This window comes from Danio rerio, chromosome 7 (genome assembly GCF_052040795.2).
Source record: "Danio rerio strain M-AB ecotype USA chromosome 7, GRCz13ab, whole genome shotgun sequence".
NCBI classification, from domain to species: domain Eukaryota; kingdom Metazoa; phylum Chordata; class Actinopteri; order Cypriniformes; family Danionidae; genus Danio; species Danio rerio.
This window is the reverse complement of record NC_141027.1, coordinates 75,815,001-75,836,172: the sequence shown is the minus strand read 5'-3', so window position 1 is coordinate 75,836,172 and position 21,172 is coordinate 75,815,001. Positions and strand designations below refer to the sequence as shown.

The window sequence follows — 21,172 nt, the reverse complement described above, 5'->3', positions numbered from 1 at the left end:
GGCATTGGCATCGTGTGCGGCGCCAACTCCAACTCATTCCTGCCATTCGGTTCATTTGAAAGATCCGGTTCAGTGATTCATTTACGCCTCAACGTAACAGCGTCATCACGTGTTGCCTGAAATTCTGCCGTGACATTTTACGTGAGTACTATTTACATGTTAATGTTATTTTTTTTTACATGTTAGTGTGTCGCATTTCACCTTGTTGACATTCTTTAGCATATATATATATATATATATATATATATATATAAGTGTAATTTGAATCAATGTATTACTACATTTAATTTAAAACGTCTTTGAATGAACAAATGCCATTTTAAAATGCTACTTGGGTTAATAGGTGTTCTTGTAGTGTGTAGCAGTTCTTTCATTACCTAATGCCTGTCTGTCTGTCTATCAAAATGTTGTATATTTTCTCTTATATATTTGGTCATATCTATAAAAATATACCACTCCAAGTAAACTTTTGCTAACTAATTTGACTTCGAATAAGATTTATCTTATTGCAGATTTCCCACCGAACACAACATGGGAACTGTAGTTTTATGTCATTTGTAGTTCATGCTAACGTTTCTCACATCATAAACACTGCCTTTAAACCGAAAAGCACATTGTACATCATATATTGTTGTGTTTATTAATATTGATAATATATACTGTTTCCAAAATCATTTGTGTGGATTCACTTAAACATACACAACAGTGGTGCCAAACATCTAAATGAAAACATGATCTAAAATGAAAAACAATGGAGATCCTATATGATAATTGTGGACAAGATGACAATCATTACCAATTTTCCATACTTAAAGGAACACTGTGCCTTTTTGGGGGGGGGAACTACTAATATTGAAGAGTTGAGTTTTACCATTTTTTTTATCTATTCAGACGATCTCAAGGTCTGGAGCAGTTTTAGCTTAGCTTAGCATAGTGAATTGAATCAGATTAGACCATTAGCATCTCGCTGTTGAGGTAAAGTAAAACTGAGACTATTTCCAAAAAAAAAAAAAAAAAGGGGGAGTGTGCCTTTAAATATTGACCACGTTTCCATCTAAACCTTCCATCGTAGGTATAACAGACTGTTTATTTCAATACGGAGGAAAAAAATGACAACAGACAAAACTGGTGTGCGTTTGATTTATATGGTCATCATCAAGGGTACCAGAAATACAGCTGAATACCAAGATTAAAAAAAACAAACCTGCAAATAAAACTTGCACTTTCAGATTTACAACTTAAAATCAATCTAGCCATCTACATTCGCTTAAGTACAATAATAAAAGAAAAATCAACAGCATATTAGACTTATAGCTGAAAACAGAAAACACTTTTAGTCTGATTCCTCACTGACCAGCGAGTGCTGGACTGCACATGCTAGTTAGAAACCATCTAGAAGGAGCAAACGTCGCTTTATGGTCAGAATGGTTTGAAATGAGCTTGACTAAGAAAGTTCTGCATGTTATAAATGGCCACATAACTGCTTATAAGCTGGAACAGATTTAAAATGTTACCGCATCAATGGTATTTAGTTATTATATTAGCGCTAGTGCTTGACAATTTCGCAAGACACCGTTTTAAAAGAAACTGCTTCTGATGAAACATCAGATTTCAACGTGAGACCAAAAGGATAAAAATGTAAAAGGAGATATGATAAAAAAAAAAAAAAAACGAAAGCAAAAGTGCATCTGATACTTCAGTTCTGAGAGCTCTAGGCTGCCAGCATGACGTCTATATATTGTTTAAGGAGGAAGGAAGAAGGGGTCGAGGGTGTGTTTTCCCTTTGGCTCTATTCTCCATACACACTCTCGTCACTGTAGGCGATGTAGAGGAAGAAATCTTCTTCGTGATGTTCCTGTGGGGGACAAAAATCAATTATTAAGATACATCCATGTTGATAAACAGGGTTCCCACTCTAAGCCTGACTTTTCCTTGACTTCTAATGACTGAAAAGCTAAATATCCATGACCTATATTGAGCACTGGGGGCTCGTCCGGGATAACTGCCAGCAGAATTATCCCGGACGAGCCCCCGGCGTATGACTGACATTGCAGAGGGTTTCGTTTTGCTGCCCAGAGCTCTGTATGCTTTTGATTCATTAAATTGATTGAACTTATTTAAAGCCTCTGACTGACAATTGAATACGGGGGACTAGGAGAGTCCAACAGCACTAAGCAGACAAATATGAAAATATATCTTTAATCACATATTTTTGCTTCGCATTTGCTAAAGTGTGAAACATAGCTACACTTTTTTTAAAAATCAGTAATTTTACGGTTTTTCAAATAGCTAGGGTACAGGAAAAAAAAGTAAAATAACGGCAGTTAAATGACAGAAATTTGCAGTAAAATAACGGATATTAAATGACAGAAATTTACAGTAAAATAACGGATATTAAATGACAGAAATTTACAGTAAAATAAAGGATATTAAATGACAGAAATTTGCAGTAAAATAACGGATATTAAATGACAGAAATTTACAGTAAAATAACGGATATTAAATTACAGAAATTTGCAGTAAAATAACGGATATTAAATTACAGAAATTTGCAGTAAAATAACGGATATTAAATTACAGAAATTTGCAGTAAAATAACGGATATTAAATTACAGAAATTTGCAGTAAAATAACGGATATTAAATGACAGAAATTTACAGTAAAATAACGGATATTAAATGACAGAAATTTACAGTAAAATAACGGATATTAAATGACAGAAATTTGCAGTAAAATAACGGATATTAAATGACAGAAATTTACAGTAAAATAACGGATATTAAATTACAGAAATTTGCAGTAAAATAACGGATATTAAATTACAGAAATTTGCAGTAAAATAACGGATATTAAATTACAGAAATTTGCAGTAAAATAACGGATATTAAATTACAGAAATTTGCAGTAAAATAACGGATATTAAATTACAGAAATTTGCAGTAAAATAACGGATATTAAATGACAGAAATTTGCAGTAAAATAACGGATATTAAATTACAGAAATTTAAATTTAAAAAAATTTCTGTAATTTAATATCCGTTATTTTACAGTAAATTTCTGTAATTTAACTGCTGCTATTTTACATTTTTTTCTGGCACCCCAGCTGGCGGAAATAAACGTAAAATTACAGATTGGTTTTTTACAGTTGAGACTAGAAGTAAGATAGAATTGCTTTATTTTTAATCTTTTCAATTAGGCTATAGCATTCATACAGTGTTGATTCATATATTAAATAATAAATCATTTAAACAAATCAAAGACTTTAAAAATGTTACTAAAAATCAATTGCAGAGGCAAAATAATAATAATTTGATACATTGAATTGCATTTTTTCCTTTTTTTCCTTGTCTTCTAATGACTGAAACGCTGAATATCCATGACCTATAATGAGCACTGGGGGCTCGTCCGGGATAGCTGTCAGGAGAGCGGGTGGCATAGTTGTGCTGTTGCTGGTGAATGGTGATGTGGAAACGCTTCATGACCTATAATGAGCACTAAGCAGTATATCTTTTAATATCTGTATATCTTATATTTATCTTTATCAAAGAAAAAATAATAATAATTTGATCCATCGATTGCATTATTCTTGGCCAATTAAGGTGTTTTTGGCAATTGTGACCGGCCAATTAATTTCAATCAAGCCAAGACCACATCATCCAGCCGATCTCGGACCGATTGATTTGGGGAGGATCCGAGCACGATTGCTGGATTCACACATGCCAAACGAACTTAATTAAGGTGGCAGGTTCCGAAACAAATGTCTAGGTGTGAAAGCACCCTAAGAACAATAATATACAGAATAAACAAACAAAATATACGTTTATTCCCCATAAAGACGATAAAAATCATTATAAAATGATTTGATAAGTCCCCTTAAAGTTAAAATGTAAAAAAATGTAGGTGTTAGCATCACTATGTTAGTGTTATAAGGTTATCTATAATTAACTGTGCTCCGAAATAGTGACAACATTAAGAAAATATAAACATCAATCAAGTAATCAACAAGTTATTTAAACAAATTTTTGACCAATCAAATGCTCTCTAGTACTTGCTACATCCTGCCTCCTATAAGACCCTGTTGCTGATGCTGAAATTGGTCATTTGTTCACATCAAAAAGCGATTAAAACCAAGAGTTCACCTAAACACTTGAAATAATAAATGGTAGCTAACTGTGTTGATTTACATAATCTACATCTATATAATACACAGACGTGGACAGAATTGTTGGTAGCCTTCATTTTTGTCCAGGCCAGATTCATGAGTTTGGCTTTTTAATGCTTCTGTTGAACCACAACTCCAAAGCAATGTCTTATTTTCATTAGTGTATTTTCAGTAATATTTGATTAATCCTCACTTTTTTCATTTTCAAGTTGACCACTGGGCGACATGGTGGCTCAGTGGTTAGCACTGTCACCTCACAGCAAGAAGGTTGCTGGTTTAAGTACCAGTTGGGCTAGTTGGCATGTGTGGAGTTTGCATGTTTGCATGCCGGGTGCTCTGGTTTTCCCCAGTCCAAAGACATGCGCAGTAAATTGGCCGTAGTCAATGTGTGTGAATCTAAGAGTGTATGGGTGTTTCCCAGTACTGGGTTGCAGCTGGAAGGGCATCCGCTGTGTAAAACATGCTGGATGAGTTGGCGGTTCATTTTGCTGTGGTGACCCCTGATGAATAAAGGGACTAAGCCGAAGGAAAACGAATGAATGAATGAACGAATGAATTTGATCACATTAGTTTTTTTTTCTTCAAGGGAAGGATGCCATTTATATTGTCCACACCTGTATATAAAAAAATCATATCCAGGACTATCTAGACTAGACCATTTTAGTCCAAGGAAAAGACATTTAAAATTTTTATGATATTCTACAAATTTCATCCTGTGGGATCCCTGGAAATTTTTTTTAAAAAACAGTCAACATGTAAGAGGGCGTTATAAATACCTGGTACAACTGGCCCATGGTGGCGGAAGTAGGGGGAATGACGTTGTTTACAAAGAAGAAAAGAGCATCTTCAGCTCTTAGGTGGATTCGTTTTCGGATGAGAAAGTAAAACTGGCCCACTAAAATATAAAAAAAAAAAGTTAAATACAATGATGCATACATTTTTAAAACATAAAATACATTTCTCAAAGCGTTAATTTTTTTGACAGAATCAGAATTACTGCTATTTCCATAATGTAACTAATGTGTGAGAAAGAACAGATTATTAGTTGAGAGAAAATAAGAAAAACTGTAAATATTATGCAAGAGAAAGTATCGAGTCCGTAATGCATGATATAAATAATTCAAGCTTCAAATGATAGTATATTATCAGAAATGAGAACACCCACATTTTTAACCTGTGAGGAAGTGCACTAATCTTTTAAGGAGGGAGGGCTTTGGAGAAACTACAACTGTTACAAAATTCAGAGGCTAGAATTGAGTAGGAACAGTGCAAGTGAGCACATGACCTTTATTTTGAAACAATTGCACTGGCTTCCTGTCAGTTTTTCAACTGATTTTAGAATTCTATTGCTAGCTTATAAGGCAGAGAGGTCAAACTCAGTTCCTAGAAAGCCACAGCCATGCAGTTTAGTTCCAACCCTGCTTCAACACACTAAAGCTGCGGTCACACTAGGCTTTTCCTCCCATAGATTTCCATTCATACACACGCAAATGCGTCACCGGAAACGCAGGGTCATGCGTTCAGTTTCGCAGTTTGCAAAGTTCAAGCTTGGTGAACTCCAACCAGCGAAATCGCATCACTTGACTGCGTGAGACCAATCGAGGATCAAATCATGTCATCTCTGGACAGAAATTGAAAACAAGGAGCAATCGCTCGCTTTTAAAAATGTCTACGCTTGTTTAATCCCGCCCCTTTTCGCAGCGCCGTACGACAGAATATCGCATGCTCAAACTCTAGTGTGGCCGTAGCTTTACTGGTAGGTTTCCAACAAGCATAAAGGACTCAATTAGTTTGATCAGGTGTGTTTAATTAGGGTTGGAAATAAACTGTGCAGAGCTGCGGCTTGACATCCCATTGTAAGGTCTTGGATGTCTTGCACAGTGCTTTGATATGCTACTTTTAACGATGTTATATAAAATAACGTCTATTATCATTGTTATTATTGAGAGTGTTTCAGACAGATTAAAAATAGAGGTAATAATAATAATACATTTTATTTATAATGCGCTTTTCTCAGTCCCAAAGCGCTAAAGAGGTGCTGCAATATTGTACAGTGTGTGAAAAATAAGGTTTGACCTATTCTAAGATAAGGTCCTTTTAAATATGTCACTTAAAATGTCATCTGATCTTGAAATGACTTACCAGTCAGATCAGAAGGGACCAGGTATTTCTTCTTGTCTAGGTCACCTATTCTGGCTTTAGGAGCTTTTTCCACAATTACCTAGTACAGAATAAAAGAAACACTTTTAAATATAGACATTTTAAATGTACAGTTCAGGTAGCCTTAAGAGATGTTTACGTTACATAATTAACAACAAAATGATGCATTTTGGCCATTCATTTACACAACAACAGTGTTTTGTAGGCCTGAAAAGGCAGTTTTGAAAATGTGTTTCCCAGTGATGGGTTGCTGCATAAAACATGTGCTGGATAAGTTGGTGGATCATTCCACCGAGGCGGTTCCAGATTAATGAAGAGACTAAGCTGAAAAGAAAATAAATGAATGAAATGCAAAATGGGCAACATGGTGGCTCAGTGGTAAGCACTGTCGCCTCACAGCAAGAAGGTCGCTGGTTTGAGTCCCGGCTGGGTCAGTGTGCATTTCTGTGTGGAGTTTGCATGTTCTCCCCATGTTTGCATGGGTTTCCCCCACAGTCCAAAGACATGTGCTTTATGTATTTTATGACACCACAAAATAAACGAAAGAGCATAATATGAAACAATAGACTTTTGTTTCATCCAAACAATATAAATATAGTCATATTGCATAGCTCCAGCATGCAGTGTTTCTTTTTTTACCTACCAGCCTGGCAGGCAGAATACAGTGCTTTTAGTCATTTTCATGGATCAGTGTTGTCATCATTAAACTTTTTAGTACACTGCAGTCACTTAAACATCCCCTCAGATGAAACGGCAGGTTTATTTTCAATCGAAATCTTATTTCAAGCCCACAATGGGAGATTTTTGGCTTCGAGCAAAGAGGATCTGAGAAAACCTGTGCTATTTTTGACAATTAGGCTGCAGATGAGGAACAAGATAACTGTACGAAACTCAGAAGCCCAATACGGTGTTTGTGCTTTTTGTTTTTGTTTTCTCCACAATGTAAAACGTTCATTTCAGGATCAGTAATTTAAAAAAGAGCTTGGAAAAAAATGACAAAGTATTCTAGTGAATTCGTCAGTGAGCAAACATTATATGTACAGCATTGAATATAGACATCTTATAGCAAAACGAAGTCTTGTGAGCTAATGTCAGGTTCAAACAAATAAATACATTTTCTTGAGTCCTAAGTGGTCATAAAACCCAGGAGACTAATAAAAACATATCACAATACAGAACAATTCTAAATATGTGTTAAATAACAACTACATTATCCACAATGCTGAACGAACATGCAAAGAAATGAACCAGCATGACTATAAAGTGCAAAAAACACCAACATAGATCAAAATGACAATTGTTTTTGGTTTTTATATATAAATAAAATGAAATATCTCTCATATTTGTAAAGAACAAGCATTTCAAATGGATCCAACATAACTCTACATTCTCGCGTAGCTTCATATAATACAGAACATGGTTTAGGATTTTCCTATGATAGCTAAATATGCTTAATCATGCAATTGTTGCTTGCTTTGTTGTTTATAAGGCAAACGAATGGCGATGTAAACATGTTGACTAGTGTATAGGACATGGAGGCTATTTTAAGAATCAGCCCTATCACCCTGGTCATAAATGTATTATTTTACCACACAATTGCGAAATAAGATCATACACATCCATATAATACGCTTCTTATTAGACTGTAAGAGTTCAATCTGTTCACCAAGCCTAATGGATTAACGTTAAAGCAGATGAGACAGTTGAAAACAAAGCGACCCGAAGGAGTATTGAATCATTCGCCTTTAAAGCAAGTTTAATTTGAACGTATTGTTTTAACGGGTTAAAATACGCTTTTAACAAGAATCATCTATGTGTTTTTTTATTTAAATAATGAAAAAGAAACCATGTTACTACAAACGAGGCCTTTATCATGTTCGCCCTTCACATGATACAAAAGCTAAATCTGTTTGTATTAATGCACATGATGGTAAAAAAGAACAATTAACGACAGATGAGTCAGTTTTATCACAAATATAGCATCTGAATAAGGAAAAACACATCAAATACTTCGCGTTTTACGTTTGTTGTTGTTCATTTAACGCTAGCTTCTGTTTACACATCTCATACGACACAAACCGACTTACAGGAACCCTGTCTGGATATTTCTTCCTGATTTTCTCTCCCTCTGATCGCCTCTTCTCAAAGGGATGCTCTTCTTTGTATTGGAACTTCATGGTGGTTGCTGTTAAGAGTAAATTTGTGTCACAAACACACACAGTGTTGTCAGAGATGTAACCAGGCGCTTCACACACAGCAGCTGTGCTTTCCCCTCGGCGCATTAACACACGCAGAGTTTATTTACATTATTTTTTTAAGTAAAAGTCGCTTTTTAAAGAAAACCTCACTTTCGAAATTAACTATTTGAAGTATTTACATCAACATCTGTTGAAGGTGCTCGACGGTTTACTGGTGTATTCTCTGAAATCTTGTTTTGTTGACTGAGGTGAGAACTAGTTTTTCAGTCATACTGTAAATGCGTGAAGCGGTGCTGCGGTCGGTCATATGACCGTCTCTACCCACTTCCGCTATACGAAGTGACGCAGCGGTGTTTTTAGCCAGAAATAAATATCCAAATATTTCCAATAAACCACTCATTACGGAGAGACGACATTGTTTTTGAAAAAAAAAAGTAAAAAAAAAATGCAAACCTACCCTCATTAGAAAAAAAACTAGCGTTACAAATGTAATTTTATACAAGACATTATATGCGAGCTAAATATGTGTATGTAAACACATATACATACAACTCATTTTAATCAGTTCATAAGCTCTTTTGCAAACAAACATGATTTAAAATGAATACTCAGTTGTTGTTTTGAGCATATGAGAGCTTTTTTTGCATAAAACATTTTAAATAGTTATTGGACAACAAAACCTAGGATTTCACTTCAAAACTTAAGAAACCAATATTCGATGATTTTGTGATACTCTTGACATATAAATAAATGAGATTTTGTATCATCATAACTTAATATTTTACTCAAACATTTTGCCCCAGTTTTTCAAGTCTCTTAATTTATTTCATTATATATAGAGCCAATGCACACCTCCCACCAGTGCCGATATGCAGCCATATTGCACTGCTACGTGTGTGATATTGCATTTATGTAACAGTTTGACAGCATAATCGTGTGTAAAAAAAATAAATAATAAAAATATCAAAATATGCACACCCTTTTTTCCCAAGAGGAACTACTTTCTTCCACCATTCATTCACATCTGCAGCTGACGTCAGAACAGCAGAAACTAGTTACTAATTCACCAACGTCACTTTACAGCTAGTGTTTGAACGATTCTCTAGCGTAATGTCTAAAGTGAAGACAAAACAGCTGATTTTGCTCACATTTTAAGATTATAAGGCTGAACGGCATGAAATTCCATCAGTCTACAGAGATTTCCCACTTGCAAATACAGCAGATTACTGTGGTAAAAATGCAGCACTACAACATGCAAAAGAGAGAGATCGACTTAGAATGTCACTTACCTATTAAATGCTGAGAAATTGCTGTTTTTCCCCCTTAATGCTGCGTTCCCACCAGACGTGGAAGAAGCATCAAGCGTGAGTGATTTGCATGTTAAGATACGCACAAATGGCGTGATTATGATGTAGAGCCTGTTGTTGGTGTCCCTAGGGAAAATCCTCCTGCACACACCGACAACAGTTCATCAAACTGGGCTCGGCTCAATCAGAAGAATATTTCCATCATCCAGGTTAAGTTTCTGGAGGAGTTTTAAAACTCACAGAGTTCGGTGTGAGTTTTAAAAAGATCAAGTGGACTCAGACACTGCTCCCAACGAATCAACGCTGTTTTTCAGCCTTCATAAAGCTCATAAACACTGTTATTTTCTCAATAAAATCCATGTTAGCCATTTAGCAATGAAGCTAGGGTCACCGGGCAGACAGAAGCCCTGCCCATCACGCAAATCCGCATCTGTTGTGAAGTGGATTTGATGCGTGAATGAAACGAGTAAACTTAAATGTTGACGCGTCTATTTATGTGTGAATAGCGTGATTTATCCGAGCGTTCCGCGTCTGGTGTGAACACAGCATCAGGACTTATTATGCAGTCTCTGTTACCATCTTGTGGCGGAACATCAACCGTCTTTGCTTAGTATGACCGGCTGATCTCCGAAATTATAAATATTTAAAATAGGCACTATCATTATAAATAAACTGCATAGTTGCAATCTAAACAACTACATTCTCTCCTAAAAAGCCTTAAAAGTACATTATGTTGTCCAACAGCTGCAATATTTATTAAACTGTAGTCCTCTGCTTGCCACTCAAGAACTAGATAGATAGATAGATAGATAGATAGACAGATAGATAGATAGATAGATAGATAGATAGATAGATAGATAGATAGATAGATAGATAGATAGATAGATAGACAGAAAGACAAAGACAGACAGATAGATAGACAGGCAGAAAGACAGGCAGACAGACAGACAGATAGATAGACAGGCAGAAAGGCAGACAGATAGATAGATAGATAGATAGATAGATAGATAGATAGACAGACAGACAGACAGACAGGCAGAAAGACAAACAGACAGACAGACAGACAGAAATATAGATAGACAGATAGATAGATAGATAGAAAGACAGGCAGAAAGATAAACAGACAGGCAGAAAGACATACGGACGGATGGATGGTTGAGATAGACAGATAGATAGAACAATAGAAAGATAGACAGAGGGATGGATGGATAGATATAGATAGATAGATAGATAGATAGATAGATAGATAGATAGATAGATAGATAGATAGATAGATAGATAGATAGATAGATACCCAAACAGACAGATAGAAAGACAGGCAGAAAGATATACAGATAGACAGAGACAAACAGACAGGTAGACAGATGAAAGACAGGCAGAAAAATAAACAGACAGACCGAGCGACAGACAGAAATTTAGCAGAACACTCCATCTTCAACAGTCCCAGTTCAACATTTCACTGTACTGCAAATGAAAACGGAAGCGAGAACATCAGATAGTGACACGTTTTTATTAGTAACGTGCACAGGTCTATGGACTTGTGTCCCAGGAAGCTGCCTTGAGACTTAACAAGTGTTAGATGGAGGAGAACAGAACTGACTTTATCTGACAGGTGCACAGACAAACCAACAAGGCCTTGAGTGTAAAAAAAAAAAAAAAAAAAAAAAAAAAAAAAAAAAAAAACAGAGAGAGAGAGAGGGGGGGGGTGGTCTGTTGCTCAGTCAGCTCTTCAATACAATGAAGTACAAGTTTTAGAAATTCAAGTCTTACCATTATTACATTATCAGAAAAGAAAAACATTTGAAAAAAGGCGTCCAAGTGATTTCATAATCGACCACATACATTCTGTAGAGAAGAAAAGGCTTAAAATCTGTCATTCGGCTTCTTCAGCTCAAACTCCTTCACATCCTCCCTGATAATTTATGATAAATTCATTTAGCGCCGAGAATAAAATAGATTAATTGGCCAAAAGAATAAAACATCATTATTTTCTGCAGAGTGTGGAGAAACAATCTCACAATCACACAAGTCATTAAAACCCATGTCTTCCAACACAGTACCTCAATAATAGCATATACAACGCTTTACCCCGATTACCCTGAAGTCTACCGGTCTGTCATAATCCACTTCTTCCAGTCAACTCTATTAGATGTGCAGAGTGTCGTGTCCACTTCCGAGTGGCCTCGTTTTATCCAGTGCATTTAGCAGATCTGCACCACTTTGTGAAGTGAGGTATGGTGTCCCAAGCTGGGATTGAAGACGCAAGTCAAGAAAAGGTCTGTTTGTTGTTTTCCTTATCCCAGCATCCTCAAATATTTAAAAAGAAAGACAGCAGATGTCCTCGTACACACACACACACACATAACTCACACACATACATACATACATACACGATCAGCATAGGTAGAGCTGTAAGGCAGAGACTCCATTTTGAAGAGAACACAAACTAGGCAAAACGAAAGCTTCTCGAAGCATCCTAAAGTGTGCATCTCATTTTGAGTTCAGATTGACTCTCCTCTTTATAGGCCTCCTGTAAGGCTGTTCTGTAGGAGGCGAAGGGCTAACGGAGAGGCGGATGCCAGATCGAGAAGCAGAAACAAATGAAAAACGGCCGGATGATCACCAGAGCCGATGCTGGTGGAGATTTCTGCTCAGGACGGATCGTACGTCTGCGGTGAACCTGAAAGAGGGAACATACATTAAAGATGCATTTGAGTTCAGGGCTACATTCGCACTGCGAGGCTTTGAGCTCAAATCTAGGGCTGCACCAGACTGCATCTGGCATTACTGTACGTTCAAACCGAAAGTGGCGAGAGCGTCCAAGGTCGCTCTGGCGACAACGATGTCTGTCTTCAGCTCCGGCGGCGAGAGCATCAAAACTCGCTACATTGATCTCGTATTTAAAGGAGCCGTTGCAGCATATCAGTTACATTCTTGCATAAAACATGTTTCTAGTGTGAAAATGTTGCACACTTCTTATCAAATTCATTTAACAATGGAAGATCAAGTTGCGTGTGGTGTGGCTTTGCTCTATTTATCCAATATGTGTCCATATGTCTGAAATATCCTGAAGCAGTAATACTGTTCTGTACTGTCACGTAGTGTGAGATTCCCGCTTTTTTAAGATAAATATGTGTAACATTAATGCACATCAGTAACTCGCCAGTAAGTTATTTAATGCATGTTCCTGTGTTACGACTGGAGTTTATTTAAATATTTATTATTGCGGATTGTCCTGTCTTTTTCTTTTGTCCCGCCTTCTTGTTGTTTTTCTGTTGTTTCATAGGCTCCCCATACCGGCGTGATTCCCTGATCTGATTGGCTGCTGGTCGCAAAAGCACGTATAAAAAGGAGCTTCCGGCAGGGTTCGAGGAGCTCATTTCTGTGCGTTCGGTATTTGGAGTGGAGCTCCTGGGTTTCCCTCACCCCTTCGGCCGACGACCAACAACAACCAACTTTGTATTGATGACCATCATATGTTTAAATATTTTTGAGAGTTTGAGCGTGTAGGGGTGACCTGCCTATTTATTTGATTACTTTTGACTTTGTTTATGTTAGGGAGTAAGGTAAGATTCTTGTATTTTTCTTTAAATAGTAATAGGTAATTTAGTGGATTTATTTTATAGATTCTTTTGTTTGTTATTTTGGACTGTGGTCACCCTGACGAAATGCTCATTTATATAAACCCTATTTTTCTATAATAAATATCTTCATATATACTCTCAATTGAGTGTGTGTTTGGTTGTCGACCGAAGGGAATCTTTTGCTTTAAGTTTTGTTTAGTTTGGGAAATCCACCACCCCAACACATTTGTTTTTTCTTCGTTTATTATGCCCTTTTTGTTTCCCCTAGACTTGGGGCGTAATACTGTAAGAAAACATTGTAAATAATTAATAATTCAGCGACCGCAATCATCAAACCCTTGGGAACAACTGTGGTCGGAACCAAAGTTCACAGGTCTGTGTTCTCTGAACTCATATCAAGCGATGGACGTCTTCATTCTGATTGCTTGCCGCCGAACCGCGTCATAGCTCATTACCATAAAGTTGACTTGATTTCAACTCTCCTCGACGCCCACGCCGGAGAAGACGTGCCGCACTGCTCCTTGCCACTTATCGCCGCCGGCTCTTATTGAAAATGAATGACTTCCGGCTGCTGTGACGCTCTTGCCACTTTTGGTGTGAACGTACGGTTAGGGCTGGCGATAAAATCGGTATCCATATTTATTGATAGAACACTACTGTCAACATTGATAAAAAATAAAGAAAGAAAGATCCGGTATGTAGTTTCGGTATGACGCGATATAGTTTTATTAAAACTGCTGAGCGTAAACCTTGGAAGCAATGCCAATAAGCTTAGGGGAATGACACGCACATGTTGTGAACTGCACATTTTCCAGCCGCACCTAGATGAAAACATCTCAACTTTTCCGAATGCCGCAAGGGCACCATAGTTCATTCAAGTCGTACTAACCAATCTGCTCCACACTTAATATGGAATATACACATTTCAGAAACAGTACACTAATTACCTCAGACAAACACAGCGCACCCAAACACTGCAGCGCTTTTTACTTTCCTCCATAAACTTGTATTTGAGCTACAGTAATGGTTTGTCTGTTTGTCATCCTCTGAGAAAATAGTTGATGGTCGCCAGGGGAGCGCCATTGCAAATGATGAAGGAAACCACGCACTCACACTTTGTAACTTTAGGTCAGATGAACAACACATGCGAAAATGAGTGCCATGAGAAGTAGCAGTGAGGAGATTGTAAATAAAAAGGATGCAAGGATGTCGCCTGAGTGGCTTTTTGGTTTCTTTTCTTGTGCATCCCAGCTACTAGCACCCAATCTGAAAGATTTATTAGCATAGGTTTTAATGTAGTCATTCAACTTCACAGTTTGTTGAGCAAAGGCCTTGTGGACTTGTGATTTTTCAGGGTTTTTTTTATTTGTAATTAGTTTGCAACAAATTCAAAAATTATTTTTTCACATTGTCTTTATGGGGTATTGTGTGTTGAATTTTGAGGACATTATTGAATTTAATGCATTGTGGAATAAGGCTGTAGCATAAAAACATGAGAAAAAGTAAAGTGCTATAGATACTTTCCAGATGCACCTCTTCATATTAGGATCATGCCCAACATATGAGGATATTTTCTATTTGTATCCCCTTCGAAACATGCTATAAATTACAAAAATACAGACTTTCCTCCATGTCTCCTGTTAATTTTTTTTACTTCCTGCCCTCCATCTGAATTTCGCGCTTTAACAGAACCATGTTATTGCAAACAACCTATTTGTGTCTACATATGCGTGCAATATGCGTGTTCTTTTTCGTATTAACAGACTGTATTTAACTGTTAATCGTATATTGTTTTGGAGTATGTCGTTGTATTTAGCACTGTCTGGAGCCAGCACCTAAGCTTTTCACTCATCATAGCAAACGTGCTGCTGATGATGCGACAATAAAAGTGATTTGATTTGACTGGGGAAAAAAGTAAAGCAAAATTCTATTTTTCTTGCCATATGAGCATAATTTCATTAGATGACCTTTTTTTGTGGCATTCACAGAGTTCTGACAAAAACAGACATGTGCCACATTATGAGTAAACAATAAGCAAACAAAAAATAATAATCAGATTTGAGCCACATTTGCCTGCACTGTGAATGTAGCAGCATTGAGTGAACACAATAATAACCATTAGACTGGGTTTTCAGCAAGTCCTCAACCTTTACCTTAGTGCATCCAGCATGGGCAGCAGGTTAAGAAGTGCTGTGTCACTGGGGTCACTAAACCATGACTTTATAGGTATTGCATTATCTGTGGGTCAGGAAATAAGAGAAGCGTTAACAAGGTGTATCCAAGTGAAAGGACTCCTCAAACAACACCAAAAACTTCAAAGCAGGACTTGATTTTGTCTAATGGGGATTGACTGAATGTATGGAGGACAAAACATGCAAATACAATGAAAAAATAAAACACACAAATATATAAATAAACGAGTAAATAAATCCATACATTTCTGCATAAATAAAACAATGAATTATATAGCTATGCAAATTAATAAATGTATATATAAAATCCACAAATTCCTGCATAAATAAATACATAAATACTTAGTGTGGGCAAATAAATAATTTGATTAATTACACAAATGTTGGGAGAATAAGAAAATGCTAAACTTAAAAGCTGATTTCCCTTTCAAACCTTTATTCACGAACTTACTTTTCCTCAGCTCAACATGCAAATGAGAGGGTGTCTGTCAATCATTAGAAGGCGGTCTTTTTGACACCATTGGTTGATCATAAGAAAAAAATTGCATGCAATTTTTTTTGACTGACTTTTGATATATATATATATATATATATATATATATATATATATATATATATATATATATATATATATATAAATTAAATATTGCATGACATTACAATATATACACACACACATTTATTTATTTGCATATTTATTTATTTCTTTCTTTATTGTTTTTTTTTCAGGAATTTATGGATTTATTAACTCAGTTATTTATAAATTTGCATATTTATTTATTCATTGTTTTTGGCAGTTTCGTCCTCCATATGAATGTATGTGATTTGTTGAACATGGCGGGTGAAAAAAAAATACAATAATGCTTCAAAAGAGTTTTTAATGTTTCAAAAGACCTTTTAGCCAAAAATTTGATCTCTAATATCTAAAATATCTAAAAACGGTGAATTACTCTTTAAATACACTTTTGTGTTTAAAACGAGAGTTCTCCAATAAAAAAAGAAAAGAAAATTGTATTAATAAAGGCAACCTGAATAAGAGTAACTTCTGTCTGAGTGGCCATTTATAGAGATGAAGACAAAGGTATCTATTTATAACTTTTATCTTTGCCATGGTGACAGTATATTTAACTAGCTGTTTTGCAAGATCCTGGTATTCAGCTTAAAGTGTAATTTAAAGGTTTAACTAAGGCTAATTAAGCAGAACAACAGTGATTTGTTCTGTAGTCAATCAGGAAAAAAAATCTCTTAAGGAGGCTACGAATATTGATTGCAGCTGTTTTTACATTAAAAATATATCAATAATTATGCACAAAATATTTTAAATATATAAATTTTAACTTTATCATATACATATTCATTCATTTTCCTTCAACTTAGTCCCTTAATTATCAGGGGTCGCCACAGTGGAATGAACTGACAACTATTCCGGCATTTGTTTTACGCAGCGGATGCCCTTCCAGGCACAACCCAGTACTTGAAAGCACCCATACACTTTCACATTCACACACACACTCATACACTACGACCAATTTAGTATTTCAATTCATCGCACGTCCTTTGGACTGTGGGGGAAACCGGAGCACCCGGTGGGAACCCACACCAACACGAGGAGAACATGTAAACTCCACACAGTAATGCCAACTGACCCAGCCGGGACTCGAACCAGCAACCTTCTTGCTGTGAGGCGACAGTGCTGACCACTGAGCCACCATGCCACCCCTTCATATACATATATAAATATATTTGAAATGTGTATTTTACTATAGCACAGTTTGATTAGGTCTACATCTTTTTTTTATTATTATTTAAAAGTTTGCCAAATTTTCTTTCACAACAGGATTCCCTACATTGTGGAAATCATTGGACCTTACAATTTCAACTTTTCAAGAAGTCAGAATATATTAAATGTATATTCAGATATATATATTTGAAACTAAAAATCAGGAAACTGTTGTACTTGGTTGTTTTCTGTTGTGACCATGTAATAACGCCACTTATTAAATCCTATGTGCGCTTAGTTTTTGATTACGGTGATGCTGAACATGCCAAATATGTCAGGGGTGAAACAGCCTAAAGTACACGAGCACAGATATCATGCGGAGCGACCAGCTGGATGACTGTTCGTGCACAAGTTAATCCTGCAAAAGCAGCACCTCATGCCACATACAGGGAGCTGATGAACTGCTCAAACTAATGAAATGAGCTAATTTCACTTAAATCTAGCTTAAAATTCACTCTACCTAACAATAAAAATGCATGTAAAATTCAAATTTGATTACCAAAAGGATAGTTCACTCCAAAACTGAAATGTTCCTACCATTTTCTCCCACTCAATTGGTTTAGAACTTGCTGTTGTTGATCGCAACAACGAGATAGTTCGAAGAATGCTGAAAAAAACGTTCATTGATATCCATAGTAGGAATAATTAAATGATTACAATTTTAGTTTTCTCTTTAAATGGGAAAAGCATCAAGTAGAGACTTGATTATTTGACAATGTGATTTGATTAAACATTAAATTTATTTCACAAAAACTTTAAATTGCCTTGAAGAACAGCATTTTCCATAACTAATTAAAAATATTAGCTAAAAATCAGCTTGAAATCAATATGTTGAAAGTTTATTTGTTAGTACGCATTGATATTATTTAGGTGAACATTTAATCCATGCATTTTAACCCACTGAAAAAAAGTTGTTTTGGTAATTGTCAATCAAAGTGTTTGCATGTGTTTAGAGGGGCGGTGCTTCTCTGACGATGTCAGTTCTTAACCACACCCCTTACCGTTAGTTTGCTATGAGTGAATGATGCACAAAAAGAAAGCCCCGCCCCCTACTCAATATTCCATTTCAGTTGGAAGTACATCAACATACTAAAACAAAAGTCTCACCAACTTCCACTTCACTTTGGACCAGGGGTGCTTAACCCTGTTCCTGAAGATCCACCTTCCTGCAGAGTTTAGCTCCAACCCTGATCAAACCCAACTAAACCAACTAAATAGGATCTGAAGGAGCACATGGTAATTAAAGACAGGTGTGTTTGATCAAGGTTGCAGGTGAACTCTGCAGGAAGGTAGATCTCCAGGAAGAGGGTTGAGCACCCCGCCTTTACACTAACACCCCAAATCGACAGCTCTAGTTTCCACAAATGTTTTGATTGCTCCGATGTTTTTAATAGTGTATTATTATAGTCTCACCTGGATGACTTCGATACGCTCCCGGTGAGTTGTCGAGAATAACTACACTTGATAAGTCATCGTGTACGACTGACAGGTCTTTAATATAACTACCTGAATCCAGCGTACAGTGCTGCAAAGGCAAACACAAAGGACAGACGGTATGTATTAATTATTTCCAAATTTTAAAGGCTTAAGATTAACGACTCGTGCAGCATTTGAGTGGCTTACCTGTCTGTAGTATCTTCTTTTGAGGATTGCCTTGTTGTTATCTAGTTTATCCGCTACTGCGGAGCCATAGATCTCCATACTAGCAGTGAAAACTACTAACTCATACCACTGACTGACCACCTCCAGGAAGAAGTCCACGTGCGGCCGTTTATGGACAAAGAATCTGACCGGGTGCTTGTCTATTACCACCTGAAACAACAACAGGTCATGTGAGAGAAACTAGACATTTAGAGTTTTTAAATAAGGATGAAAAATGCTATTATTTACGGTTAATTAGTTAATGAATTTGACTAATGATTATAATAATGGACCCTTTTTACAAGACGTTTAACAGTCATTAACGGTTTACTTGATATCCTTGAAAGCTTTTATTATTTTCATTTTTAAAAAATTGTATGAACATTTATATGCATTTATGAATGTAATATTTGAGTCAAATAACAAAAAAACTAATTACCGCTTACGCGAGGTGTTTCTAATGCAGTGTCTATAGGGCTGAAAGTAAATCGGACGTTATTCTCAGTCTCACACAATTATTTTTCCTTTTTCTGAAAGTCTTTTTTTTTTTTAATAATTTTTAATAATAAAGAAATTCTAACCTTTAACAATTACAATATTAAAAATGGCATGCATTACACTGATTTAAGTAATGGATTTAATAAAGTATAAAATAATAATAATCAAATAAATGTAATACTGTAAAATGATATTTAATATACCATATATAATATTAAGATATTTTTCAGCATTTAAATTAAAAATAATAAATAATAAAGCCACTTTAATTCTATAATGTTTAAATAATCATTAATATTTAAATGTAAAAATGTTAGTTAACAAAAATTGGAGTATAATTAAACATACGTTTATAGTTTGCATTAAAACACATAATATAATAATAATATACTTAAAATATTTAAGCCTGAACTAAGTTTTATAATATATATATAATACATAAATATTAAATTAGTAATTATAAAATAACTCAATTTCAAATATATGTGTGTGTGTGTATATATATAATGTATACATATCTCAGCAATCATAATTAAAATTACATATTATTACAACAACAATAATAAATAAAAATAAATAACCATCAAAAACTACCCTGGTCAAGAACAGGTTCGGATGTCCTAGAAACTTTGGTCAACAGATTATTATAATGTATTTATAATAATTTTTTTTATTTATTCAACAGATGTGCATTATTATAGTGCATACGTAATGTAGTCTGTGATTGAAAAGATTTCTGATCTTACTTTGAGGATGAAATCTGGTGGTGTACCAGGCCGTACTGTCGGTCTGAGGACCCCATCGTGATGGGAATGAATCAACGTCTCATCCAGATCTAAAACCAGGATCTTTCGCTTCACGTTGTCTGAGCAGAAACACACACTGACATGTTAGACCACAAAACACACACACACACACAAACAACAGTCTCAATGACAATTCACACACAGGCCTGAGATGCTAAAAGTGTGAACAGAACACTTCTGCTTTCGGTTGTGATCTCAAAAACAAGAGAAGAAATACTCACTGAGTCTGTTTCTGGAAATGGGCGACAATGATAAAACGTCATATCGCACTGTCTGATACTGGATGATCTAGAACAGGAAGAAGAGAAAACAGGAAACAGTCACCTCTGTCAAGCACACTTCATCAGACGTGTACAACAAACAAGCTCCTGATACATTACTGTGCATATGCTCGATTGGATTTAATAAAGACATTTTACATTTTAATGCATTCAGAAATTTCCTAAACACATTGATCTCTACAAAACAGTAGAAAGAAAGGATATTTAAACAATTCATAAGTGCAGGTTTGATAAAGCTTGCATATAAATGGTGAATGAAGATGAAGAAGAATTCAGACAAAATAATGAAATCACTAAAAACACTAAAGAAGATAAATATATTACAATTTCTTGGGGGATAAAGGGATAAATAGAGGGACCGATGGAAGGATAAACAGATATTAATTTCATTATTTAATTATTAATTTTTATATTTGATTAGTAGTATTGATATCATATCCAAAATAAAAGTTTTATTTGCATAATACAGGGCTCGATATTAACTTTTTTACTTGGTATACTTCAAATATTTAGGAGCACCAAAAAGAATTTAGGACCACCAGAAAAAAAAAATTCTTCCTACT

At 35.6% G+C, this 21,172-nt stretch overlaps 2 protein-coding genes across 3 annotated transcripts in view; both read right to left on the bottom strand.

Moving 5' to 3' along the window:
• Positions 1-1,126: 1,126 nt before the first annotated feature.
• gabarapb (GABA(A) receptor-associated protein b) lies at positions 1,127-8,799 on the bottom strand. Of its 2 annotated transcripts, none has more exons than XR_015494969.1 (4): positions 8,410-8,586; positions 6,305-6,383; positions 3,395-5,057; positions 1,127-1,981 (listed from the first exon to the last, which is right to left on the bottom strand). XR_015494969.1 is itself a non-coding variant. In NM_001386387.1 (4 exons), the coding sequence occupies exons 1-4, from the start codon at positions 8,497-8,499 to the stop codon at positions 1,790-1,792; spliced, it is 354 nt and encodes a 117-aa protein (NP_001373316.1). In that variant the 5' UTR covers positions 8,500-8,799; the 3' UTR covers positions 1,127-1,789. The 2 variants fall into 2 exon arrangements, 1 of the variants encoding a protein (NP_001373316.1); NM_001386387.1 differs by having other exon boundaries at positions 1,127-1,855; positions 4,939-5,057; positions 8,410-8,799.
• Positions 8,800-11,318: 2,519 nt separating this feature from the next.
• ctdnep1b (CTD nuclear envelope phosphatase 1b) overlaps positions 11,319-21,172 on the bottom strand; it is an 18,221-nt gene continuing 8,367 nt past the window's right edge. The window contains 6 exon segments of the mRNA NM_001007440.2: positions 11,319-12,507; positions 15,565-15,649; positions 18,797-18,908; positions 19,007-19,195; positions 20,269-20,387; positions 20,550-20,616. Of these exon segments, the coding sequence (NP_001007441.2) occupies positions 12,447-12,507; positions 15,565-15,649; positions 18,797-18,908; positions 19,007-19,195; positions 20,269-20,387; positions 20,550-20,616 (633 nt within the window). The 3' untranslated portion in view covers positions 11,319-12,446.